At 39.7% G+C, this 21,654-nt stretch overlaps 1 protein-coding gene across 3 annotated transcripts in view; it reads right to left on the reverse strand.

Moving 5' to 3' along the window:
• TTC19 (tetratricopeptide repeat domain 19) overlaps positions 1-21,654 on the reverse strand; it is a 52,660-nt gene that overhangs the window by 8,838 nt on the left and 22,168 nt on the right. For 2 of the 3 annotated variants that reach the window (XM_004709358.2, XM_045293374.1), the window contains 3 exons: positions 4,549-4,703; positions 3,217-3,379; positions 2,343-2,460 (listed from right to left, as the gene is read on the reverse strand). In XM_004709358.2, the coding sequence (XP_004709415.2) occupies positions 2,343-2,460; positions 3,217-3,379; positions 4,549-4,703 (436 nt within the window). Of the gene's footprint in view, positions 1-236; positions 326-2,342; positions 2,461-3,216; positions 3,380-4,548; positions 4,704-21,654 lie in introns of all 3 variants that reach the window. The other variant, XR_006680363.1, reaches the window with a different exon arrangement.

The raw sequence follows: 21,654 nt of genomic DNA on the forward strand, positions 1-21,654 counted from the left end.
AGTTTTCTGAAAGTAAAGCCTTTACTCCAGTAACTGCCGCCACTCTGGTACTTGAGGTCCTCAAAATCAAAGTTCCTATTTTAATATAGATAAAAAACGGTGACTGAATGTTCTACCTCTTCAAAGTTTTGCTTAATTTTTTTGGTCAAACAAAAACAGATTATGATGGTATGGTTCTCAAGGCTAGAGAAAAACTAAGATTCCAAGTCTGAACAGTAGAACAGAACCTGACTTACTTGTTTTGCAGTTCTACTTGAGGACCCCTGGGTGAGCTGCTGTTAGTTCCTCCCTCCACTCCCACCTCAGTGCATGTGTGTCACTTCACCTGGAGAGAGTGGGGAGGTAAAACTCAGAATCATTTCTTAGTTTAAAGTAGTGAAAAGACACAATGTTTATATGCTTACCTGTGGAACAAACCACAGAGAAGGGTGGAGATATCAACCTCATCATGATCTAAGTGCCAAGAACAGCACTACGAGTGAATGATGACTTGTTGGTACTAGCAGTAACCAAGGCAGGCATAGTTTTTCAGTGTTCTAAAGCCACATTAGCACTCCAAATTAAGGTCTTCCTAATAATGTATATAGTTATACTGAAGTCAGTTTACAGTGAAAGTTTTATGATTGGAAATTTTATGTTTTAACTTTGGAATGCCAAGTGAATATATTTTAAAAATAGGTATGCCCTGAAAACTCCAGCAACAATACAGTTCAAAAATTTAAGCCATATTCTTCTGGATTCAAATCATTCTGTACAAGAGATCAGATTTCCTTTTGCTTTACTACCTTGTTGGACAATAGTACAAATGAACTGTAGTGACACTCCTTATGAAGATATGAAGAAACTGAAAACTCTAGTTTCCCCAGGACCACGAGCTGAATCACTGTGGAGGACCAAAATTCTTAAATAAGACGGAGTGAAAAAAATCTTTCAGTAATCCCAGCAAAGCAGCTGCAATTGTGAAAAGGTAAAAATTCATTCTTGTTGCATGTGAGCAGTTGATATTAATTAAAAACAAACAAACAACCTAGACTGAGTCGCACTTAAACTCACCCTGGTTTATATAGTTTTATCTCTTAGCTGAGTGGGTAAGTAATATCTAGATAAGCTTACAAAGAAATTTACATCTGTAAAATATAAAATTTTAGTTTTAGTCAAACAAAAGGAGTAAGACCTCAGTACTTCCAGTACCTTATTTTGTGTGAGAAATTCCATTGACGCCCCCTATGGACAGTCTCTATTATGAAAGGATTCTTCCATTATGGGGAAAGTAACCAAAAATATCAGTCTTATCACTGTACCCCAACCAGTGTACTTTAGTGGAACCTAGAAAACAGCCGTTTTCCCTAGGCAAATGACTATTGCCAAGGCTGATAGGATCTGTTTCTCTTACTGATGGACTTGGAGACCAAATGCTATGTTGAAATAGCTTCATCACACTACTTATTTCGGTTCCACAGAGTCAATCTCATTTATTCTTCACTTTACAGAGGAGGAGAATATGGTCCCACATCAAAAGCCAGGACTAGAATCCAGGTTGGTGCTTCATCTGTCAAACCAGCACTGCACTTCAAAAGTACGGGGGACATATTATATACTACCTTTGTAGGGCCCTTGCCTATGCTTGCAGCCTGGCATGCCTGTATTCAAAGAGCTCCCCCGAGAATCCTGCTGAGACCTAGTTGACAAATGAAGTTGAATGTTCACATAACACTGGCAAGCAAGAGGTTAACCACACTTTTTTTTTATGGTTGCATACAACAAGATACATAGAAAAACAGATCACTTTTATTTATGATCAAATAGGTACTATGTAGGACCTAGTTCAGAATTCAATACTTCATGATGGATGCTGTTGCCAAATTAAAGATACTGCTTTTCTTCTTTATGCATGCAAGTCTCAGTGAGTGGGCTTAATGAAATAAATTATAAAGAAGAACCGCTCACTGTAATCCCCCTTTTCCATGAGAGGGAGCTCCTTACAGATAGTGACAGGAAAGGGCAGCAAATCAAAGCATTATGTTAGAGATGCCAGACTAGATTACCACACACTTCCCTGCTCGCTGAGAATAGATAACAAGGTACATCTAAATCTATAGTTATATTGGAGCAACAGAGATGGCACCTAGCCATGCATCACAGCTGAAAGCATCACTTGACATATGTCATCAGAGGTTAAAATCAGAGCTGAGAAGGCAAAGTTACTTATCAAGGACAAAGGATCTAAGGCACTGATTTGGGTACCAATGAGAATGGAATAATTACTATTCCTCTGGGTTACTTAGAAATTATTATCCCTACAATAAAAATTAATTTAGAGCTAGATAAAATCAAAGGTCTACTTTTTTCTTGACAGCTCGGCCAACTCTTCTCTGATGTGCTGTATGGACACCTCATCTTTCTTCAGCTCTGCTTGCTTCAGTGCTTCCTGGTAGATCTCTTTGGCTTGCGGATATCTTTCTAAAGTAACCCAGAAGAGAAGGGAGAACAGGAAAAAAATAAGTTTAAATTGGTATAAATCTGTATTGTGTGCTTATTCAGTGACCGGCTGACAACTGCCTTATTTCACCCCCTTTTACAAAATAATACACTGGTTTAGAAAGCCTGTGACTTGGACCAGGTACTAGAGCTCCAACTCAGTGAATGCTGGAGGAGTTCTTAATTATGCCCTTCCTAAGCAAGGAGTTTAGTTATGGTGTGAGGTCTGATAAAAATGTGTCATTCTCCAATTCCACACTTGCCATCGAGTTGGTTCCAACTCTTACTGATCCTACAGGACAGCTAGAAAGAACTGCCTGTGGGTTTCCGAGACTCTCTTATGAGAGCAGAAAATTTCATCCTTCTCTGGGTGGTGGTTTCAGCCTGCTGAACTTGTGGTTAGCAGCCCAGTGGCATAGCATACTGATGTTCCAAACTCTGGTATTCCCTATCTTACATGTTCATAAACACACTATTCACATTTAGAAATCTGTAAAACATTATGCAAATAAGGTACTATCATTATAGTCTTTCTCAGCTCGTGCATAGCTACAGAAATTGTGTAAATTGAACACAATAGGTCTTTCAACCAAACGTATGTGTTTCTTACCTTATTCAGTTAGCTTTCTAACTTAAGAACTTTCTTAGTGCCCCATGCCTTACCTGAGCACCATTTCATAGTTGTATATACAGTCAACATCCTCCTTTAAAGCAAACTAAGTTTCCAAAGCTACCTACCCCTGTGCATCAGAATTGCGGCTAGATTACTGAGTACCATGTGCAACTCAGGGTGTCTAGTCTCTCTTGCCAGTTCGGACGCCCTCTGCACGTAAGTGAAGGCTTCGTCGAAGTGCCCTTGTGCATCCAGAGAGGTAGCCAGGTCGTTCATCAGCACAATGGTCTAGATACAAAGAAACGAGTCAGCCACCGCTTTAAAAGTGCGCCTACACAGATTTAACAATCTGCTACACTGACTATATACTTAAGACTTTAACCTTGCATTCCTCAAAAGGCCTTTAAGAAACTAAGCCATTACTATTCATACTGTGGACATTGGTTCAACCCTCAAATTATACAAATCTTGAGTAGGGAACAAAATGTGTTAAACTAAAAATAATAGCAAAAATCCCATGTAAAGGTCAACAATCTTGAGAAATAAGCCCCCCTGGCTTCATTGTCTCTGGAGCCACAGTCTCAAGAAGTATTTACTTAAGGAAGCTTTTTCATGAGTTTTATTAAAATGGTAAAACTAAAAGGATCCAGCTTCTTTGTTCTGCAGTAAAGCCAAGCTTTAAGTCCCGATTGTAGCTAGTCATTGGCGATTTGAATTCCATGTTTGCCTTTATGTGATTCCTCAATGATATTCCAAGAGGACTTTGAATAAGCCCGAAATCCCTTTCCTAGAGATAAATAACTCAATATCCCTCTTCTAAAACTACAACTCGTTCTGCCCTGTGACATACGGAGTTAAAGTGGTGTGTGTCCCATTTGAGGAGCACCAAGCATTCCTAGTCAAAGTTATTATCTATTCCTTGTCCTATAAGAATTTAACAGAGAGACATTAAGAGTTCACATACACTGATCTCAATTCAATGTGTTTAGTGTTCTCACAGAAATCTTTACATTGTTGTGCTCAGATTCTGCAGTATATCAGTGTTATTAATTTGTTGGTCCTACCTCCTACCCCCACACACATTTTAACTGTGGGATGAGGAGGAAGGACAAAGCTCTTCATCTTCAGAAGATTCTTACCAAAGACTTGCTGTGTACTCAAAAGCCATGGAAGCATATCGGTTTGACCAGATCTATGTTTGAGAAAAATTGTTCTGCTGTGTAAACCATGGAAATGTTCTAGGTAGACCCAGTAATTGACCAGAAATCCTAAATCCATTTTGAAAAAAGGAAGGGGGTTCACAATGCTGTGGAGTTAAGAAAATGAACTAGAGCCCCAGGAAGAGGCTACCCCTGGAACCATTTGTTCATAATCTATTCCCAATCAGTGTGGCGTTTCATGCCCCATATATGTATTGTGAAGCCTTTGCTAGACAGGCCTATGTTTTCCTCCCTTACCTGTGGGTGTGTTTCTCCTTGTATTTCTTCAGAAATCTTCAAAGCTTTCTCATACATCTTCTGTGCCTGTGATGGCTGCTTGGTGCACAGAAGGTAGCGAGCATAGGCGTCTAAGCACATGCCTAGGAGGAGGTGGGTATCAGCTTTCTCTTCCACTAAGAAGAAAAAGAGTGAAGCTGGAGTATAAAGAGTACTATATAGGAAGCACAGCAGATAAGTAGCTAACCTATCCTTATAATTTTTCTTGTTACTAAGGCTAACAAAATATTTTAACATGTGCCCACTGAATGTTTCAAGTTGGTTAAAGGCAATTTATATACTAACACCCAATGAAGGTTATATATTCCAGACCAACAGGAGTTTTGAATTTCCCTCCAGCATTTTAAATAAGAATATGAGCCAGCATATCAATCAAAATGTGGAGTAATTTTTGTTTGAAATTAATCATACTTAGTTAACAGCAGAAAGTCTAGGGCTAATGAAAAAAAAAATTAAGTGTAAAAAACAAAAAGCCAGAGAATATTCAAGAATTCTGGAATGGAAAGTCAACAGATTTAAAAAACAGTCCCTTTATTCTTTTAAATGAAGGTTGCAGTGATAAGCATCGCTTGATACATTCCCAAACTTGATTTGGCCTACACCACCTTTTCAGAAAAAAACCTGGTCAATTCCAGGGAATAAAAAAACTTTCGGACTATAGACCACAATCCAAAATAAAATGTAGGTGTTTGCTTTTGCAGACCCCCTGGATTGCCCACCCCCCCTCCCCAGACCCACAGTATTTTTCTAATTTGGGACACAGTACAGAATTGACTCTAGTCACTAGTCTAGTGTCTGAAGGAAAAATTGAAAACACATGGTGCCACATACAAGGAATTTGAGAACACAGATCTAAAAGCACAGTAACCAAATTCAACTTTCACAAAACTTCTGAAAAGACAATATAAATAACATTCAAATAGTATAAACTACAAGGAAAATTTTTTTTCACTACATACACAGCCCATGAAGGACTGACTATACATAGAGGTTATATTAAATGATCCTATATAACAAGAACTACATATTAGACATTCAACTGAAGATGCTCACTTGGTTACATACTAGCTAAACATTCCTTCATACCCAAATATCATTATGTATCATAAGTTTCTGAAAATTTACAAATGGTATACAGAATTTAAAGATTTATATACACAAGGGGTACAAAAAAAGGGAACAAAAATGGATTTTCCCCCCAAAGCTGTGTATTTAAATTTTTTTACAAAACAACCATATCACCATCAAAGTACTCTCCATTACACTTAATACATTTACCAAATCAGCGATTCCATTCTTGGAAACATTTTTCAAACTATGTATTTGACAATACAACCCCTCCCTCATTTTTTTTTCCTTCACCTCGTCTCTCTTCATTTGTGCAGAAACAAAAAGAAGTCATATGGAGAGAGGCCAGGTGCGTGGGGCAAGAGCAGCATGCTGTTTTTTTGCCCAAAACTGGCATGATGATGGCTGCATGAGCAGGTGCATTGTCGTGGTGGCTAAACCCTGTCTGCCACAAAGCAGGCCTTTTTTGGTCACACACTATTATGTATTATTTTCAAAACCTCTAAATAGAAAGCTTAATTAACAGTGTGACCTGGTGGAACAAACTCCAAGTGCACTATCCCCCTTGTTTTGTTTGTTTTTTGGGCAGTACCCCCCTTGTATATTTATATACATGTCCAAGTAGAAGATGTGAATAATTTGGGGATGAAAATTAAAAAGGATGAAACTTATCAAAAATAAATCTAAAGCTTATTTCTGCATAATTATATAGAAAAGGGTAAATTATTTATTGACTTACAAGTTGTTTCAGATTTATAAAGAAATTTTTAATTTTTTGATAAAATCCTAAATTTATAAATATAACCAATGTATGATGGTATCAACTACCACATGTAACCACCGTATTAAAAAGGAATATTGAAACAGTAAGCACATAACTAACCAGAAGCACTGTCTAAATGGCTGAGCAAAGACAAAAACTGAAGAAGAAACAGGACAAGTCTTTGCTCAGTTCAAATACAAATCAAGGTCCAAGTAGTTATTTTTTAAAAGTTGGGTTGAAGATGGGTTGAAGAAATAGTTTGAGTAAACATCTGTTAAAGTTCATTTTCACTTACAATATTTAAAGATAAGGATAATATTAATAATTTATCAAAAATATAATGGCTGGTTATTCTATTAACTATAGCTAAATACAACAAAACCCCTGAATCTTATTTCTAAGATTTATAGTATTTCTCTTTTTAAAACATGCTATTTTACATTTTACAACTGTGGGTTAAGGGCTATTTCAATAGTATAACTTAAAAAGTAAAAAGTGGCAGAAGAAAGTAATGGAAATTAATCTAGAATTAAAGAGATCTAAAATAAGTAAATAATATTTAATAAAAATAATCTAAAAGAAAAGCCCTTTAAAAAAGCATAATTAAATGAAAAATTGTATTTTTCAGTGTTAAGCATTAATTTTAAAAACACATTAACATTTTCATAAACAAAAAAATATGTAGCACATTCTGACCACAATAACAGGAAAATGCAAATATTTTGGTAAACCAAGCTTCTCTAAGAATTGGACAAAGAACGCTTTAAAATAATTTGTATTAAAAACTTAAAAATAATTTAAAAGATTATATAACAAAATCTTTAGCATATTGCCAAGAGAAAACTTTGTAGCTTTATGTATATATATATATATTTTAACAGTAATCAAAATTTTAAACAGTATTTTAAAAATATTTTTTAAACCAAAGGAGGTGTAGTGGTTACCCATTGTGCTACAATCCGAAAAGTCCATAGCCCGAAACCACCAACCACTCCATGGGAGAAAGACAGAGCTTTCTACTCCAATGAAGGATTCAGGAGTGACCAAGAATTCTACGGGGTCCCACAGCCCTTCCTCCTCCTCTTCCCCTTGTGACCCTGAGGTGATCTACCAAGATGGTTTACTATTCACTTGACCAGAAAACCACACACAGTCATGCGAATCCCGGGTCCAATCTTTGGGTCTATTTTAACAGTACCCAGGACGGTCCAGGCCGTCAAGGGTGTGCATATCTGAGAAGCCAACAAGTGTTTGAAAGATGTCACTTTGCAGAACAGTGTGTGCCCTTCTGAAGTTAAAATGGTGGCACTGGTAGTGGGCCCAGGCCAAACAGTGAGGCTGGACCAAGGGTGGGTGGCCCAAAAAGAGTGCTGAGTTTTTGCTGCACGTGCTTAAAAATGCAGAGTAATGCTGAACTTTAAAGATTTAGATGTGGATTCTCAGATCATTGAGCACGTCCAAGTGAGGTTCAGGAGTAAATTAAGCTTAAAATAAAATTAAAGTAGGAAAAAAGAAAAGGAATTAGTCTTGGAAATTCACTGGGGCATTAGTTCTACCTAGTTCTACAGAAGACTCAATGGCAGTGAGTTTGGTTTGGAGGATTTATTTTTTTCCTTTAATTATAAGTTTAAATAAAGTATCAATACAGATATATACTTCATAGATATTATTGGTTCAGTTTCAGACTATTGCAGTATAAAGCAAGCACAATTTTAAAATTTCCTAGTACATGTAAGTTATGTGCAATACTCTACTATGGTTATTAAAATGTACAATAGCATTATGAAAAAGTTTGGAATATGTGACACAAAAATAGGACGTAAGCACAGTGTTGGAAAAATGGCACACATAGCATTGCTTGACAACACAGGGCTGCCACACCTTTCAGTTTGTAAAAAATGCATTATCTGAAGCCCAATAAACCTAGGTGTGCTGGTGACAGCTGACCATTAAAACTCATTTACTTTATTCTACGTACTTGGTAAACAAAGAAATATTACATTGGGTAAATGTGCTGCAAAAGACCTCTGTAAATGCCATTTTGATGAATAAGGTGCTCTTGACCTGAGCCATGGTCTTTTAATTGCTTCATATGCATGTGAAAGCAGAACAAGAAGCCAGAAGAAGCAATACATTTGAATTGTTAGTGAAAAATAGTGTCTAGATTATCAGGAAGAATGAACAAATTTGCCTTAGCAAAAATACAGCCAGAATACTTCAGAGAAACAAGTTGGTCAGACATTAATTAATTCACTTACTTCAAACATGCCATGAAAGTGGACCAATCGCTAGAATAAGGACATTATGGTTGGTAGGTGGTTAGCAAAATAGAAGGACAGATAGCTGTAACAATGAACTAAACAGACTAATGATTATGAATATGGTACAGGGCAGGGAAACATTATATTCTATTATACATACAAAGAGGCTTCAAATAAAATCAGCCCATGAAGCAAACAAGACATTACAGGACTTTTCACTCAAAACATTGGCAAATGGGGGAGCGATCAAGGAGCACAGTATCTAGGAATACAAAAACGACTATATAATACCTGCAGCTTCAAAAAGTTCACAGAAAACTTTTTTGAAGCCCCCTCATATCAATATTAACACATGAGGGTTACAAAATGCACATATATGCTCAAGGTTATTTGTAGGGATATGTAAATATGTTTGTGCAGCACATACAAATATATACACACGTGATGGATCGAATTGAAACATTGTCAGATATGATAAATCCCTTGTGTTAGAAGGCATTCAAAACATGACTGAGGAAGAACTGCACTCTCAAAGTTGTCAGCCATTAATGACGGGACCGGCATCTGCATGACTCAAAATGAGAAGCAAAAGCTGCAAACATCATGAGCAAATAAGCTGGATTACATCAAGAATGTGGAATCAGGATTGGAGGAAGGCTTATTAATAACAACCTGCAATATGCAGATGACACAACCTTGCTTGCTCAAAATGTGGAAGCACTTGAAGATTAAAGATTGCAGCCTTAAGTATGGATTTCAATTAAATGTTAAAAAAAACCCAAATCCTCACAATTTAAAGGTCAAAGAGAAAATCAGATAATACTTTGAGATAAATGAAAACAAAAACACAGCTGTTGCGGTAGTGACAGAAAAGATCTAAAATCAATGACCTTAAGATACTAGAAAGAGGAAAGAAAACTAATGCCAAACCAAGCAGGAGGGAATAAGATTAGAGTAGAAATAAATGAAATAGAAAAATAAGAACAAAATCAACCAAAAGCAAAGGAAAACTACAAATTAAAGATACTTAGTAAACACAAAGGAGCTAAATCATTAGAGAAGATGCCATAGTCCAGCAAGCTCTTGCATAGAGCACTCAATGAGTACTAGACACAGTCCCAGAGCATTTAATTCATGTGACAGCTTTATTGATGAGAAATTGAGAAGTAATCTGTCTAAAGTCAAACTACTACTAAGTGGCAGAGCCAGACACAAACACAATTCCTGACTTCAAAAACTCATGAAACCAAAGTATTATACTACCAAAAATAGTTCTTTACCAGAAATGTTTTGAGTTTAAAATATGAAAATAAATGAAACCTTCAAGGAAAGGAATAATGAATAAATGGATTTTAAAGAGAAAGTCCATAAAGTAAAAAGATGAGATTATAATGTACTTTAATAATTCGACTCCATGTTTAAAGTTTATTTTAGGAAAATGTATGTTTGCAATATTCTTACAGTCAAGCATCTGTTTATTCAACAGATATCTATTAAAACTGTGCACTTGGGCTTATGAAAGAAATGAAAATGCATGAGTAGTAAGAAAGGAAGAAAAAAGTTGCCAGACAATTAACTCTAAGGATTTAGTTTCATAGATCCTATAGCTTTCAAGAACAGATCATCCCTATGCTATATCCCAAACCTATTCTAGAATAGAAAATACAGAACATTCTCAATTCATTTTAAGACATTAGCTCAATCCTGTCACAAATAAACCCAAGAAATAAATTCTAGATCACATGTACATAAGTAAATGCAAAAGTCATAGATAACACTATTAAGTACCATCCAGCATGATAATAAATATATGAAGCAAGTTTGCTGTAGATCCGTAATTTTTTTTAAAAAGTGGGAATAAGACAAATTTAACTACCATTGCTATTAGTTGTTTATCTAAAGTTATAATTATCTGAAAATGAGGAATTACCATCATTTCCCAATTGTGGCAGTTACATAATATCCTGTCAACTTGAGCAAAGGGGTGAAGTCTAGCCTGTCAAGCAGGTCATAGTCAATGATGCTTCTGCCTGGGCCTTCTGAGGATTCTGGGAACTCCTGTCTTCCTCTCTGAAGGTGGGGCACACACTCTGCTTCACGTTCTGTTGACACGTCACATGAAGCTATGTTGATGGCAGCCAGAGCCCAGCAGCTGGAAGAGCCACACGGAGAGCCGTGCCAGGGCTAAGATGCTTCCACAAGACTTTTCACCCACTGGCTTGTGATCTACCTGCTTTCGGCATCATTGCATGTGCTACGTGAGTCTGTAGAAGAATTGATGGACTAGTATCGGGGATACGGGCTAATATCGAACTTAGGACTAGATCTGGATTTGCCGGACGTTTTCTTAATATACAATTACTCTTGGATATAAAACTTTCTCTTATATACATACGAATGTCTCTGGATTTGTTTCTCTAGTCAACCCAGACTAACACACCCATGAATTAGTCCTCAATAAATCGCATGAATATCAACTGCAAATAGCAAATAAAGTAGCAGGTTATAAAATACACAAAGATGAAGGGTGTTCCCATATAATTACTACTATCGATTTAGAAAACAACCAAAATTTCAATCTCGTTTACATAAAACAAGCTCCATTTGGAGCAAGATAGTAAAGAAAGCAGCTACACTTCCTGTCCACCCCCCCCCACTTCACCTCCAGAAACACACCACAGAAACAGCAGAGTAGCAACCACTTTGTCAGAACTCTAGAAACCAGTCAGAAGCTTGTATTAGCTAACCCAATGTTGGACAAAGGAAAAGGTGGCAGATCAACAGTAAGAAAGCTTGGATTTACTACTTGCCCCACTCCCTCCCTGGCACAGTATATCCACTTTAAAGCAGTAGTCTGACTCACTGAGAAAGAGTCTATGTCTGGCTCTAGACAGAGTAAACCAGAATTTACTAGAAAATTGTGCTGTCTGTCCTAACCTGCCTCCTGTCTGCTTGAAAGGCTGTAGGAAGATGCCTATCTTGGTTTGTCCTGTCTCAGTTATCACAGAGAGGTGCAGTAGAGCGCCAAAGGAGTGACCACTGCAGCTACCTGGGGCCCCAAAATGCCACTGACACAACACCACGCCCACACCCTTCCAGTTTATTTGCCTCACTGTAACCAGTGAGCGGCTGGTGGTGTGGGACAGCTGACTTAACGGCAACGAACTCGATTGCTGCGCCAGGTTCCTCAGGTTTACTGTAAGCCTGGTTAAACGCTGAAGTGAGGATACAGGAAATAGCAAAGATTGGTAGAGGGACATTTAAAAAAAATTTAATTTCCCCCCATATGTTCAAGGAACTCTGTCAAGCTACTAGCTGAACATAAACTTCAGACCAGTGTCCACACATGTACAGAAGAGCAGTTGTTGCCCACCGCCTTCAACAATTGAAAAAAACAGCCGACCTTTACAAGAATAAATCAAACCTTAAAATCATAAAATGTGAAGTTATTGATCGCCTGTTTAGATCTATATACTTATTTTTGTTTTGTTTCCCACATGACCATGGATAGAATTCTACCATAGGTAGAAAAAGAAATCATTGTAAATAATTATACAATTTGCCATAGACCTAACCTGGGTTACACATTTGTCTCATCAAAGAACAGGATACATTCACCCACCACCACAAAGTTCACAAAAAACCTAAAGTCCATGATTTTGTTATCTCTAGATCTGAGTCAAAGTGATTCTTTTGCTATGGGTTTATGAAATATGATTAAGTCCTCTCCCCGTAACACAAAACACAACACACACAATTGGCACAAGGGCAAAATAATTGCATGAAGTACTTATATTATGAAAGGGAAAAATATGGGAAGCATATAGTTTTTACATTCCAAAATCTTGATAGCATTCTTAAATCAAGTCCTGGCAATCTATCCCATCAAAACTATCAAAATTCACTGCCTTGGAGTTATTTTGCCTCACAGCAACCATGAGAAAATGACATTTTGGGCATTCACAAGGGACTCAAATCGTTTGTTTTTAACTATTGGATTTCGGGAACAAAAAGAAGAGTGGCGATATCAGGAGGGTGGAGGGAAGGTGAGGGAGAAAGGGGGGACAGATGACAAGGTCTACATATAGCCTCCCTGGGGCACAGACAGCGGAGAAGTGGGTGAGGAAGACGTCAGATGGTGTATGATAGGATAATAATTATAAATTATCAGAGGGGGAGCGGGGACGGAGAGAAAAAAATGAGCTGATACCAAGGGCTCAAGTAGAAAATGTTTGAATGATGGTGGCAACATATGTACGAATGTGCTGGACACAAATGGTGTATGTACGGATTGTGAAAAGAGTTGTATGAGCCCCTAATAAAATGATTTTTAAAAAAAGAAGTATGAAGGGGCAAGATCAGGACCATAGGGTTAATGGGAGATTTTTCAACTAACTAAGTAAATAGGCAGGTGCACTGCCCTACCTAATAAGGCAAAAAACAATTCCACAGTACAACTTTTCTGGTTCACCAATGCAGTGTTGTTTTCTTAGAAAGTCTTCATAGGGGGAGTGGGGAGAAAAGGGGATCCCATCACAGGTTGGATATAGAGCACACCCACCCCCAAGGGAACAAATAACAGACGTGGGTGAAGGGAAACAATGGACCAATGGACAGTGTAAGATAAGAAATAACTAACAATATATAATTGATCAAGGATTCACAAGGGTGGGGGAGGAAGGGGGAAAAAAGAGGAACCTGTATCAAGGGCTCAACTAGAAAATGTTTGGAAATGATGGCAACATATATACAAATATGCTTGATACAATCGATGTATGGAATGCTATAAGAACTGTAAAAGCCCCCAATAAGATCTTTTAAAGTCTTCACAATAAACCCTCATGATCATCATATGCCCTTTGGGAAAGTTTATCAACACTATCCCCATTAGAATCCTAAAAACAGTAGCCGTAACCTTCTGAGATGACCGCTCAGCCTTTAATTGGCCCAGCAGACTCCCCAAGAAGCTATTGTTTTCACTGGACGTTTTTATTTGGAGGTACCATAATTAGATTAAGAAAAATATTTTGCTAAGAAATCTAGTTTGCAGTCATGTACTGATTAATGAGACATGTTTAAGCATGTTTTATTTGGAATAATGCCATCAATGTATTAACTGGAACCCCAGTCACAATAGTGATTATTTTTTCTTAGTCACATGTATCCAATACATGAAAAATGCACAAATCATAAAATTTGACTCTGAAAAAGATGACAATATCTTGTCCGTTGTGGAAATAATTGCACTTGTGCAAGGTTCTGGATCATCTGAATTTACCCGAGGATAGAAATGGCATTTCTAATACTTTTAGTGTAAAAAAAAATTTTAATTCTCTCCTTCCTTTTTCATCAGCATTTCTTTCCTCTTCAGAAGTCCTGATCTGTCAGTTCTCTTTCCACATTGGCAATATCAAGTTCTAAGAACAGCATTCTTGATGGACAATTTTCCCACTAATTTCTTCTACCACATTATCCTAATCAAATGTTTGGAGCATGTTCATATAACTCAACAATTTTTTCCATATCCCTTACATGGATTTTGCCATAACTCAAACCCCAGAAAAATGTAATGTCCCAGATACACTGAATGTTCCAGAACCACTACAGTTTCCAGAACTGTATGTTATCCTATCTCCATCTGTTGCTACTATAGCCCAGTCAAATTTATTCAGTGTTGTACAAATGTCCACACTAGAAAGGAACAAGCACAAGTATCTATTTAGAGATAACATGTCCCTACAACTAGAAACTCTCAGATTCCACACACACAAAAACCAACAAAACAATCTAACAAAAGGATTCATCAATGTTGTAAGACAAGCGCAACAAACAGAAGCCAGTTGGGTTCCCATACACAAACACGGAGCACTCTGAATAGAAAAATCAAGAAAACAATGCCATTCCATTACTGTTAGATACTGGTGTCAGTTCTGATTCACAGGGAACAAAATGTAACCTGGGTCCTAAGCCATTTTCACAAAAGTTGCTATGTTTGAACACATTGTTGTGGCCACACTCTATCAGTCCTTCTTGTTGAGGGTCTTTTTTTTTTTTTGGCTAACCATTTTTAATAGCCCCTAGTAAGATAAAATACCTAAGAATAAAACTAACCAAGGAAGTATAAGGCATATAATGAAAATTATAAGAAACGGAAAGAATCACATAAGTTTAAGTGGGAGGACATCCATGCTCATGGATTCAAAGGCTTTATACTGTGTCAATAATACTCGAAATAATCTATAGATCTAAGGCAATCCTAGCACAAAACCAACAAAATTCTATACTGAAATGGGGAAACTAAGCATCAACTTTACATGAAAGTGACCCCCCCAAAAGTCGATGCATTATTAAAGAACAACAAACAGGAGACCTGCCTCACATTCCCAATCTAAAACTTACTGTATAGCCACTACAATCAAAACCACCTGGTACTGGTTCAGTGTCGCAGAGCAGTGGAAAAGAACTGAGAACTCAGAAATAAATCAAACCATCTATGGTGAGGTGACCAGATGTCCTGCTTTTGGCGGGGCAGTCCTGATTTTTAGCAGTTTTCCCCCCCGTGTCCCATGGCATTATAAAGAAGTCCCGATTTTTGGAAAGAATGCACGACAAGCTAGGGTATACAGTTTTTGGCTGCCATGTGGCTATTTCGCCAGGATATAAGTTTTATCAATGGTGCCCTGGTTTTGTCCCGCTTTACCAATGTTAAAACCTGGTCACCTTAATATGGGTAACTGATTTTTGACAAAGGGTCAAAGTTCATTCAGTGGGAGAAAAAGGGTCTGTTTAGCAAGCAATACTGGCAAACGCAGCTATCTACGTACAGAAAAATGAAACTGGACCCAAACTTTGCACATCTAAACATTCAAAATGAAACAAAGACCTAAATGCTAAAGCTAAAATTACAATGGTCTTTGAAAACAGTAAACTATGTGGCCTATTTTTATTGTGGGCTAATTTTTAAGAAGATATAGATCAAACAGAACTGTTAATGCACAAATAGCATAATTCAAATTACCTGAGACCTCATAATTATTTATGCTCATCAAAAAAGTATAATCATTAGTAAAAAAATGTTCAAGTATGACATCTGTTAAGTCTGGAACCAGTAGAGAGATCTGAGGGACTGGCCCCAATCCCAACTACATGGACAGCCGCCCCTCCCCCCAGAAGAGTTTACTTCAGAGGACAACAGTGAAGAAGATACAGCTCAGGGGGAGGGACATGTCTGATCAATGCACATGGGAGCAAATGAAGGGGGGAGGAAGAGAGAGTGGAGCACATCCTGGCCCACCAAACCCTGAGGACGATCTCCCTGCTTAGAGCAGCCAATGCACAGAGGACCATATGACTGGCCCCACTACAAAGCACAACACCCTTCACTGACCCCATAGTCCTACAGGGGACAACACTGACGACACAGGGGACAACACTGAAGGCACAGTGTGGGAACTGCCCGATCTGACCCCACCACACCGAGGCAAAACACTAAGGGTGTGCAACAGAATAGCAAGGAGAACAGAGCAAGGAAGTCCCCAGGGAATACCAAAAATAGACTTTGGGGTCAGGGCATGGCACCCCATAGACTCCACTGGAAAACACTCCTAAAGGTCAACAAACAGAACTTGAACTATTTAGAGGCTTTTCTTTTTTTTGTCATTGGCTTTTTTGTTGTTTTGTTTGTATTATTATCTCTGCAGGTCTATCTAGATAAGGTAGGTGAGGATAAACAATATGGAGGCAAAAACAACTGGACCGATGGTTGTGGGGGACATGGGAGAGGGGGAAGTGGGGGAATGCAGGTGGTGTTAACAAACCCAGGGACAAGGAAACAAGTGATCCAAAATCAGTGGCAAGGAGGGTGTAAGAGGCCTGGCAGGGCTTGATCAAGGGCAGTGTGACCAAGAGGAATTACTGAAACCCAAATGAAGACTGAGCATGATAGTGGGACAAGAGGAAAGTAAAAGGAAATAGAGGAAAGAACTAGGAGGCAAAGGACATTTATAGAGGTCCAAATACAGGCATGTACATATGTAAATATACTTATATATGATGACAGGGAAATAGATCTATGTGCATATATTTATAGGTTTAGTATTAAGGTAGCAGATGGACATTGGGCCTCTACTAAAGTACTCCCTCAATGCAAGAACACTGTTCTATTAAACTGGCATTTCATGATGCTCACTTTCTGGATAAGATTGCTGAAGACAAAGTGGGTACAGTAAGCAAATAGTGGTGAAGAAAGCTGATGGTGCCCAGCTATCTAACCATATAGCATCTGGGGTCTTAAAGGCTTGAAGGTAAACAAGCAGCCATCTACCTGAGAAGCAACAAACCCCACGTGGAAGAAGCACACCAGTCTGTGTAATCACAAGGTGTCAATGGAATCAGGTATCAGGCATCAAAGAACAAAAAATCATATCATTGTGAATGAAGGTGGGGACTGTGGAGCGGAGACCCAAAACCCATCTGTAGGCAACTGGACATCTCCTTACCAGAAGGGTTGTGGGGAGGAGACGAGCCAGTCAGGGGGCAGCAGTGTGGTAACGATGAAACATACAACTTTCTTCTAGTTCTTAAATGCTTCTTCCCCCGCCCCACCATCACAATCCCAATTCCACCTTACAAATCTGGCTAGACCAGAGGATGTACACTGGTACAGATAGGAACTGGAAACAGGGAATCCAAGACAGATGAACCCCTTAAGACCAGGGGTGAGAGTGTTGATACTGGGAGGGTGGAGGGAAGGTGGGGTAGAAAGAAGGAACCGATTACAAGGATCTACATATAACCCGCTCCTTGGGGGATGGACAACATAAAAGTGGGTGAAGGGAGATGTTGGACAGTGTTAGAGCTGACAAAATAATAATTTATAAATTATTAGTGAGGAGGGAAGGGTGGGGGAGGGGGGGAATGAGCTGATACCAAGGGCTCAAGTAGAAAGCAAATGTTTTGAGAATGATGATGGCAACAAATGTACAAATGTGCTTGACAGAATGGATGTATGTATGGATTGTAATAAAGAGTTGTACGAGTCAATAAAATGATTTATTTTAAAAGTCTAATTTCAGAGGACGCACCCGTCCAGAGCTCCTGCTGCCAGACCAGAAAATTGGGAGGTAAGGAAAAGGGAACAGGGAGGTGGAGTCCAGAAATTAGAACTAGGGTAGTAGTGTCTCTCCTGAATCTCTTTTTTGCGTGTGATTTCCACTCACAAAGCAAACTGAGAACGCTTTAAAGCGCTCTAGCTTCTGCGAGCCCACGCGCACCAGCTGCGCCCTTGTTGGAGTCGCAGTTTCTCCCAGCTGACGCCTTAAAGGGACAGCACCCCCAGACACGGGAGAACCCCACACCGGAGCTCTCCACACTGTTGGCCGCCCTAAGCTCACTCCTGGGGAGTGGCGGTGGTGGGTAGCCATAATTTATAACAGAAAAAAGAGCAGATTATTACCTGAAGTAATTGGCGGTGTGAGAGAATATAAGTGGAATCCATGGAGCGGAATTAATTCCAATAGGCTGAGAAGCAAACAACCCCCCTGATAAGCTGGATCTCCCCCTCTGGGGCCAGCCTGACAGCTGCCAATTCAGAGCACATCACAAGCATTGAAAAATAAAGGTAAAAAAGAAGGTGAAATATATATTATTGGTTAATAACCCAAACTGACGTCTGGTTTCTCAGCTGCAAAGAGTACATGGGCAGGGGTCCTTAACATAAAACAGCATATGAATTAACCTAGCTAAGGATTTCCAGAACTCAGCTACAGGGCCTGGAGGTTTTTTGCATAACAAAAACCCGCAGTATCAAGCCTCAATTTTAAACAGCGCGGACATGCAGACTAGAGATTGTGTGTGACAAGTTAATTAGATTTTAGTCTAGCTGACCAGGGGGATAAAAAATAAATAAAAATAAAAGACTCTGATCTAGAAGTAGAACACCAGCAGCCTAGATAGGACAACAAGCCCAGCTTCCCTTTCAGTGACTCTACACATAGCTGGGGAGGCCCTGCTGACCCTGGGGCCCTAGACCGGGTTGTGGGAACACCCCGCCCCTGCTGCCGTCCTACATATAGCACAAGGCAGGCATACCAGTAAAAGCCAACACTCAACGGATGCCTGGTCACAGTTGTGATCTAGCCTTTGCAAGTAATCCCACACAGCATCTGTAGAACCCTACATAAAACGGGTACAGCACCCCGCTATGTAGAGGAAGAGTTGGAACTCCTCCAGCCTCACGGACAGGTTCTCAAGCCTCAGTTATCACCCTACCTACTACTCTATTTCTTCCCCTCTGCATTCACTAGCATTTCTATCCTTCACACCAGAGTCAGTCTCAATATGCTGGGGTTCTTTTTTCTCTCTTCTTTTTCCCTTTTTCCTCCTCTCTCCCACTCTCTTCTTATCATAAACCACTACTGACTTCCAGATCACTACCCTCCATTTAGGGCAAATCAACCCAAATAGCAGGAGGAACTACAGCCCGCCCTCCGTGGGAGTGCTGAAAATCACACAAGGCAGCTGGGACAATCACCTGCACCACACTGCGCTGCTGAGGAAACCTCCGTCAGACCTCTAGGCGAGCTCATCAACTAGGGCAACACTGCCCAGCACCACTAGGTCCCTGCATCAAAAAAGCCCACCAACCTGCCACTGTGAGGCAGGGTCTAAACCCTTCTGGCCCCACATATAAGTAATCAGGGATCAGCTATCTCTTTATTCTTTATTTCCCCCTTCTCACTCTCCTCTCTCTTTACTATCACAGACAATCTTAAAGAACACAGTTAGGGTTTTTTTGCCCTTTCCCCTTCCTTCTCCTTTTTCTCTTTCTCTCCTCTTTGTATCTTTGTTCTCTTAGCTTCTCTCACTGCTTATATGATTCTCTCTTCTCCCTCTCATTCCCTTTACATGCCATCGTTGGTTCCCAGACCCCTACACTCTGCCTAGGGCAACCCTGTCCTCCCAGGGGGCAGCCTGACTCCTAAGACAGGGCCCCACACAGGACGAGTCAGTGTTACACACAGCACAGCACGGGGGTCAGTTATTTATCAATTTTGTCAGTTCTGTCTCCCTCTCCTTCCTTTTTTCTCCTTTTTAAACTTTATTTGTGTTCTTTCACTTTTTCTTCATTTCTCCTCTTATTAAAACTCCTCCTCTCTCTATCCTACCACAGCCTCAGCAGATTATGTTCTCCTTTCTTATTGTTTTCTTTTTTTTTACTGTTTTCACTTTTGTTTACTCTGTGCAATCTAGTTGAGAGTGGGTGAGGGGGTGTCAGTTTGCTAGACATTGTTGCTCCAGCCTGTGTCTTCCTCTCTCTCTTTCTCCTCTCTTTCACTCTTTCCTGTCACAAGCCACTAGCGGGCACCAGGCCACTCCCTTCTGCCTAGGGCAACTCTGAAGGCCCAAGTGGGGGATCTCCCACCCGCATTTATAGGTCTGGCAAGCAGCTGGGGAATTCAAACTGGTCCTCTTCAACACACCAAGCAGCAGGGGGTTCTCCCCTACAAAAAGTGGGGGCATGCCTAGCCTAAATCCCGAGGCCCTACAAATGACAGGGGGAAACACCTGGCCACCACTGCAGGAATATCCACCCAATCTCCAAGGTGATCTCTCTGTCTACAGTAACCCCCCTACCAACTACAGAGCTCTACACCAAGGTGGGTATACCCACACGCCCTCCTCAGCACTCCAGTCACAGAGGAAAGTAGCACAGGTCAGCCGAGGTGCTCCAAGAACCGTGAAGGTTACTTAGAGATCAGCTAGGGAAGCAAGGCCCTCGTTGGCCCACAACAACATGACCAGTGTCACATGCAAGGAATATCCAACACACATTCCAAGTAACGGAATACTGGACGGCCAGGACAAGAGTGAAACCAGAGGAAGATATAACGACAGCCGGACCCCTCAGTACAGCTACCGGCAGGTAGTTCATAGAAGATCTCATACGAATCCCCAAAGAGAGAGCCCAGGGCTCTTTGACTCAGGAAGATGGCTCCAGACTCCTCTAAAACAACATGTAAACAGCAATCAGTTCTAACAGCTTCAACGAGAAAGGAGGAGAAACATAAGACAATGCTGGAAGAAGTCATGAACCTAACAATGGGCATAGAAGAAGCAGATACTCACCTGCCACAAAAGGAACTTTTCAAAATGCTGCTTGAAGTCATAAAGGATATGAGGGAAGCAATGCAGAAAAAAGATGAGATGATAGAGGAAATAAAGGCAATGCACCAAAGGGAAACACAAGAGTTTTAAGCAATGAAACAACAAAATCAAGTTACAAATGGACAGATCTTGCCAATAGGCTCAAGGAGACAGAGAAGCGCACCAGTGACCTAGGATAACCCAGCAGACCTCAGCAAACGGGAAAACCAGTCAAATAAGACAATCAAATTAGCTGAAGAAAACTTGAGAGCCATGTCTGATGCTATGAAAAGAAACAATATTAGAATAATTGGACGACTGGAAGAAGACACAACAAAGAAACCAACAGCGAAAATAGCAAGGAATTCTTAGAGAAAAACATCCCCAGCTTAATAAAGGAAAATCAGGCAACCATTCAAGAGGCTGAAAGAACACCAGACAGACACCAAGACACATAATTGTCAAATTATCCAACTTTCAGGGAAAGGAGATCATAAAAGCACCTAGGGAAAAGTAAAGGGTCGTGTATAAAGGTACCCCAATAAGAGTATGTTCAGACCTATCAGCAGAAACGATGAAGAGGAGGGAATGGAGTAACATATTCCAAAAATTGAAGGAAAACAATGCAAACCCAAGAATACTTTACCCAGCCAAGTTATCTATTAAGATAGATGGCGAAGTAAGTCTTCCCAGACAAGGACAACCTCAAAGAATACACCAAAATGAACCCAGCCCTACAAAAGATGCTTGATGGTCCAGTATGGGCAGAAGATAAACACTCACTGAGAGCAAATAAGAGACCATCACATAGAACAACTCCACCCATAGGAC

The sequence above is a fragment of the Echinops telfairi genome, unplaced genomic scaffold, assembly GCF_000313985.2.
Source record: "Echinops telfairi isolate 266 unplaced genomic scaffold, ASM31398v2 ScPeMD7_2010;HRSCAF=2546, whole genome shotgun sequence".
NCBI classification, from domain to species: Eukaryota; Metazoa; Chordata; class Mammalia; order Afrosoricida; family Tenrecidae; genus Echinops; species Echinops telfairi.